Consider the following 6,556-nt stretch of genomic DNA (forward strand, 5'->3'; position numbering starts at 1 on the left):
CTTGACAGTCAATATGAGATATTGTGGTGGGTGCGGTCTGCGGATGCCGTGCGGATGATCCTGCATGGCATCTGCAATCACGCCTGCCTGTTAAAACATGGGGACTCAGGTGTAAGTGTTGCATTTTGAGGAGAAATTTATTTTGCACCTGCAAATTTTTTTTACGTGCAGTCAAATTTTTTATTTTTTTTTTACATGCGCTTAGAATAGTGGCACAAAAATAACGCCATACATTAACAGCTCCCACAGTTTCTGTGCTCACTGCAACATGTTTTGCATTTATATATATATAATGATAAATGAAAAATGAATGGAAACAGCAAAACAGCATAATTGGTTAATTGGTGATTCTAAATTGTGAATGTGAGTTTGAATAGCTGTCTTTCTCTATGTGTTAACCCTGGACAGGCTGGTGACCTGTTCAGGGTGCACCCTGCCTTTCACACTAGGACAGCTCCAGCCCCCCGCCTCCGCAACACTGAATTGGCTTAATGAAAAAGTATGGATGGATGAATAAAAACAACAATTGTTATGTGGTGGTCAGTATTAGGGTTGGGTTTAAAAAAAAAAAATTTCAGCAGATTGATATTGATATCGATTCATTAAATCCTGAATCAATTTTTAAATATAAATGTATTTTGCCAAAATCGCCAGAATCTCAGCTTAAAGCTCACAAAACTATTTCAAGAACCACCAAACAGCTAAAACAGCAAATGAGAGCAGATACACGGATTCCACAAAAAGATGTAAACAGAAAGCGCAGATTGTTCACCTGATGGCACGTATAAAGATGGTGCTGAAAGCCGACACATCACAGATTCTGATGCTGCAGGTTTTGTCACTCTCCGACCGGAATTCACTGAACCCGCAACAAAAGAAAATCCAAACTATGCTTAACGTTTGATAAACATTATCATTAATTCCCTCTTACATTTGCGGTTTTGCTTCCACCACAGTGGGTGCAGTGGTTCAGGGGGCAGTGCCAGAGGAGGTTGCCCAACACAGCCTATTTAAGCAGCATGCCAGGACTCAGAAGGGAAGAGAAATTTGGAGGGCTGGTGACAGTTGTTCTGCGTCTTGTGCAGGTTGATGGTTTCTGAGTTAGAAACAATCTAATGGCAAGAAAGGATTCAACATCTGCAGCTGTGATGCTGGCGACAGCCTCATTGCTTCTGGACAGATAAGCTAGTGAGATTTCAACAAGATAACATTACTCTGATAGTTATTTAAAAAAAAACAAACCCATACCCACTAGACATACACTCAACACACACCTGAACAAAAGAAACTGAAAAGAACTAGGACCTGTAACAACTTGGGTATATGGACTGACAAAAAAGGACTGCTGAACACCTTTATTGCTGTAATATTGAACAAATGTGTTTTATTGTTTGTGCTTTCACTCCTGAGTCGATACCTCAAGCAAATAGGCCAACATATCTATGTTCAGTCTTTCTTCTTTCTTCGTTTCAGTTTTATCAGTAGCATTTTCTGCTTTGGTTTTACTGCCGTAACTACAAGATAACTGCAGACCACTCAGAAATCCTAAGACAAGGGTTGTGTAGCTCTATCCTGCAACTATTGTAACTTGCCCTTTTCAGTGCAGTCAATTACTCCTCTGCATGTTTGGCTACTTTTTCTGCCGCACTGTAGCATCAATATAAGGGTTCACCAATGGCAGCAAATTTCTGAAGGGAGATTGCTGAAACTATTGGATTGAACATGTGGTTTGTATAGCTCAGTGCTCTGATAGGATTACAGGGTTTCAAAAGGTCTCTTAAGTTAGGTATTGCCTAACCACTGAAAAGTAAGCAGTTTTAAACTGGATCTGAAATTAACTGAAAGCTAGTGTAAGGAGGCCAGTACAGGTGTAATGTGTTCACACCATTTCTTTCCTGTCAAAAGGCAACCTGCTACATTTTGAACAGCTTGTAGGTGACGAAGTCAGAACTGATCAGAGCCAATTATAAAGAGTTATAATAGTTTTCACAAGTAGTAATAAAAGCATGAATTACTCTCTAAAAGTAATGTGCCGTAAGGTAGGCCTTCACCTTACTGAGGAGCCACAGCTAAAAGAAACTTGTCTTAACAACAGAGCTAATCTGTTTATGAAATTTTAAAGCACTGCTAAAAAGCGACCACATGCTGTATGGCTGAGAGCAGCCGGCCAGGTTCAAGTCCAAGCCGCAGCCCTTTCTTCCTTTTGCTTTCCTATCAATTCTTCACTGTACCTATCAAAGTAAAATCCAAAAAAGGCCAAAAATTAAATAGAATTATAAATTTGTTAAGATTAAGAGTAAAGTAATAATCTCGATTTACAAGCACAGAATCATCGAAAGCTGATGCAAACAAAGATGCTGTTAAAGAACTTATCATGTGCACAATCGGACCAGACACAGACTGAGTCAGAATGTTTCAATAAGATCAATAAATTCTTTGACCAAGAGTCTGGATTCATAATGGACATGAATATTAAAATCACTGACAATCAGGAACTGATCATAATTCAATGAGCAGTGTCTTTCATAACTAATGACAAAAATATTTTAGTCAAGCCCTATAAACACTAATTTTCAAAATGAGCCAATAAACATTATACTAGAAAACAGGAAGCCAATGTTGATGCTGTGCCACACTCCTGTCTTCACACACATTTCGCAGCATTCATCTGTTAAAGTAGGACAAGTCTTGCAGCAGCAAAATGGCAGAAATATATCAATTACAACTGCATCAATTATGTCAATACACAAACTTACCTTGGCTATTATCACCATTTTGCGCAGTATTTTCATGGCATAATGTACTCCAGTTGTCTTTTCTTTGACAAGAATCACCTTCCCAAAGGTACCCTTTCCAAGCAGCTTCAGATATTCAAAGTCACTCATTGTCTGTAAAATATACAACTCATTCATTGTGGAAGTGTGTGTACATTTTTTTTAATTAAACAAAATAATCTTTTAAAGTTACGTACATTTAGAAGTAAAATATATTATGCTGTTCCTTTGACATGAAATGAAAAGTTTCGTTCTTTGCATCCTTGTTCCTTATGTCCTAATGCAAATAGCAGACTGCACATAAAACTATTCACCTAATCACTGTGACATAAAAGCTCAGCCTTGGTTTGAAACCACACCAGTAATGAGCAAGCAGTGGCTCTGACTGTGAAACAGAGAACCTCTACACTAAATGGCTAATGACTTATCAATCACAAAGAATAAACACCTGAATAGACTGACTAGATTTCTCTCTTACTCTAATAACATTTAAAATGAACTTAACTAACAAATACGACCATAAAATTTTCAGGAAAGTATTTATTGAGGTTATACAGCAAGCAGACATGCCAAGGGGCCACTTTCCCCCACACTTGAACACTACAAGATGTCTTTTTGCTACCACTGCAGTCCCAATGAATGCTGGCATTGGGTTTACTTTCCAATTCTAAGGATAGTAATTCTGAGGAAGCCAGAGACAATTACATGTTTGTATGATGTAAGAAATATCCTTTCACAAATCTATACTGATATTCCTGTTTGCACAACATATTGCTTCCCTGATAGAGTTTATGTGAGACCAACTGAAACTGGCCTGACTTACAGTAAGTAGCAGTTTTTATCAGCTCAAAGCTGTATCAGCTAATTCTCTCACCACTTTGGTGCAGCTCTTGGATATAACTGCCTCCATCTCCACCAGGCTGCTTTCGTTTGGTGAGCTGAGAACATCCATTGGTTCCTCTTCCCCCTGTTCCTGCATTTTCAGACTGTTCGCTACATACTGGATTGCCCTTATCCACCCCTCTCTGAAATGTAAAAAATATCACAAATTGCCACTCGGCTATCCAATCCGTAAAACTGTGAAGAGTATGAAATCACTGTATCATATACATCAATACTGGAGAATTTGGCGTGACTTAGTAATTGTCAATTTAAAAAAAACATTAGATGGAGTCGAAGTATTCTAAATGACAACTAATGAATAATGGATACAGGAAAATGCACATCGCAGTACATAAAACACAAAAAGTGCATGCCAGGATTTGACAAGGATAGTAAGAAATGTGATTCACGGTTTTTACCTCTCTTCGTTGCTTTCTACATGAAAAGTACGTTCAATAACAGTGGTCCACTGCAGACAACGGATGACAAATGTATTAGGTCTGGGTCTTTCAGTCTTCATTAACTGGCATTCTGTAAAAAATACAATTATCATTCATATTTACTTGAAGGTGGTTAGAAGGGACCAGAACTGAAAAAACATACAGGGAGTCTTGAAAACTGAAAGGATCTGACATAAAGGACGGCCACTCTTCAACATCTTAAAAGACTAACCTGCCACTGAGAAGTTGTTCAGTGGTGGGGAAGGTTGGTCATTTAAATCTGGTTTCTCTTTGTAACCGATGAAAGAGCCATCGCTCTTTAGGATAAAATACCTAGGCCTCCATGTTTTGATATATTCACCTGGATCAAAAACGACAAATTAAATCAACAGTGCAATTATACGATGAGTAGCTGGCAACAGACAACAGAAGTCAACAGTTTTCCCATCTTATAACACAATTTTATAACAATTTTCATGATCCATACCTCTTTTGTGAAGCCATCCCTCTCTCACTATACTGACTTCATTCATGGTAAGGGACTGCCCAGAGAGAGTCAGAAGGAGGAAAAGTAGATTCTTACTATGTTTAAGACTCAGTCACAGTGACAACAGCACCTACTGAATGAAATAAGCAGTGCAACAAAATGGTAAATGGCCTGCATTTGTATAGCGCTTTACTCAGTCCCTAAGGACCCCAAAGCGCTTTACACTACATTCAGTCATTCACCCATTCACACACACATTCACACACTGACATTAAATATTTTCCATAGAAAAAAAGAAAAAAATTAACATTCAGTCAACAGCTGACTAAAAAAGTAATAATCTTAAAATGAAAGAAAAGTCATTTAAGACCTGATAATATAATATCCAGATGAGAGTATCTGGATTTCATCAATACTGACTGCAGTCAGAGTATTGACTAAATTTAAAAAGCTTATTTAAGATATTTGTTAAATGTTTGCTGTCTTGATGTTGTAACAGACTATCAACTTTAGGATTAAACAATTTTATCTTAATTTACAGATTTAAAGCCTAAAGTCTCATATTTGCTTCACTGTCAAGCTGAATGATTTATATTGAAAAAGATGGGTGTTGGAAAAACATCAAAAAGACCGACCGATGATGCTGTATCCACTATATATTAGAATGGCTAGAAAGAAAGAAATAAACTTCGTGTTCAAGTAATGGAAACCACACAATATTTAATAAGCTATTACAATATTTTCAAACTTGATAAGAAATTATTGCATATTCATTGTCTATTTATTCGCTAATCGTTTAATCATTTATGATTGTCTCGACAAGTTTCTGTAAATGTATACTATTACTGTTTTACTCGGAACATAAACTTACATGTCAAGGGGACGAAACCTTACACTTTATAGAAGTGATGGTGAGTAACATTTAAAATGGCATATCTTAGCCCGTTGCAGCTAACGTGAAGGCTCCACAGAATGAGCGTTGGCTCATACGCCGCCCAGCACTAATAAACCAATCCGGAATTTTAAGTATTATTTAAAAAAGGGGGTTTTGGCATATGACATGAATGCATAAGTCTACCGGATGTTAACGTACATTACTGTACAATTCCTGCAACGTGAGTGTGTGCGTTTATCGCTAGTTTTGTTGCACAAGGATACCAGCGGCAGGTATCACATTTACAAACATCGCGCAACATTTTAAATGAAAGCACAATACAAAACTCGCAATTTGTAGTAATTCCAGCTAAACAACACATAATACCATTCTAATCCTACTCTCATTGTTTCTCGTCACTCAGCGGGGCAGTTAAGTTGGTTTGCAGTTAAATACTCACAGCAGATAATTTACTGTTAACATACAACGAAGTTTGAAAGCACACGTTACAAAAAGCTTTAAGTAAAGAAATGTATATACAGTTAATAACTTAACGTATTCACACTGAATCTATATTAACAGACAAGCGAACGTCAAACAACGATACTTGTCACTTGAGTAGTGTCAAAAGTCACTTTGCTACTTATAGCTTATTATCACATATTAGGTTCTTATTTTACAGCCAGTCATAGTAGTGCTTTCCATACTCGAGTTTTATGGGGCTTCACACCGAACTCTAATATTAGTAATGATTCCTTGAACTATAATAAATTCATTTTTATTTTTATTATTAGAAAAAAATATCTTACGTTAGCGATCATATGCCTTCTGGTAGGGTTGCTGAGCCCTGATAGCGATTATCAAATAGCAGTTCTACCTAGCTATGAGTTAAAAGTTTGTCAGCTAATCTTTTAACTTCATATATTTTGCACAACTTAATTATGAAACCTAATTTAACGCACATCTCAGTGACTTTATCCCACACAGATTTCGTTTCAATGCAGCTTTCACAGTTTAGTTCCAGAACAGGCCATCCACCGAGGAAAACGCCGTGGAAGTTTCTTCTTCGTAGCTTAGGTCACATAGTGGTACCTCTTTA

The 6,556-nt window shown here is 37.2% G+C and overlaps 1 protein-coding gene across 5 annotated transcripts in view; it reads right to left on the reverse strand.

Annotated features, from left to right (window-relative positions):
* Nucleotides 1-6,556, reverse strand: part of LOC309715798 (RAC-beta serine/threonine-protein kinase-like) — a 41,699-nt gene extending 35,143 nt beyond the window's left edge. The window contains exons 1-6 of one of the 5 annotated variants that reach the window (XM_082549221.1): nt 6,420-6,556; nt 4,584-4,638; nt 4,329-4,457; nt 4,076-4,187; nt 3,649-3,799; nt 2,757-2,888 (exon numbers count right to left, since the gene is read on the reverse strand). In XM_082549221.1, the coding sequence (XP_082405347.1) occupies nt 2,757-2,888; nt 3,649-3,799; nt 4,076-4,187; nt 4,329-4,457; nt 4,584-4,629 (570 nt within the window). In that variant the 5' untranslated portion in view covers nt 4,630-4,638; nt 6,420-6,556. The other 4 variants (XM_082549222.1, XM_082549220.1, XM_082549219.1 and 1 more) reach the window with 4 other exon arrangements.

The sequence above is a fragment of the Aulonocara stuartgranti genome, assembly GCF_965226115.1.
Source record: "Aulonocara stuartgranti genome assembly, chromosome: 10".
Classification (NCBI taxonomy): Eukaryota; Metazoa; Chordata; class Actinopteri; order Cichliformes; family Cichlidae; genus Aulonocara; species Aulonocara stuartgranti.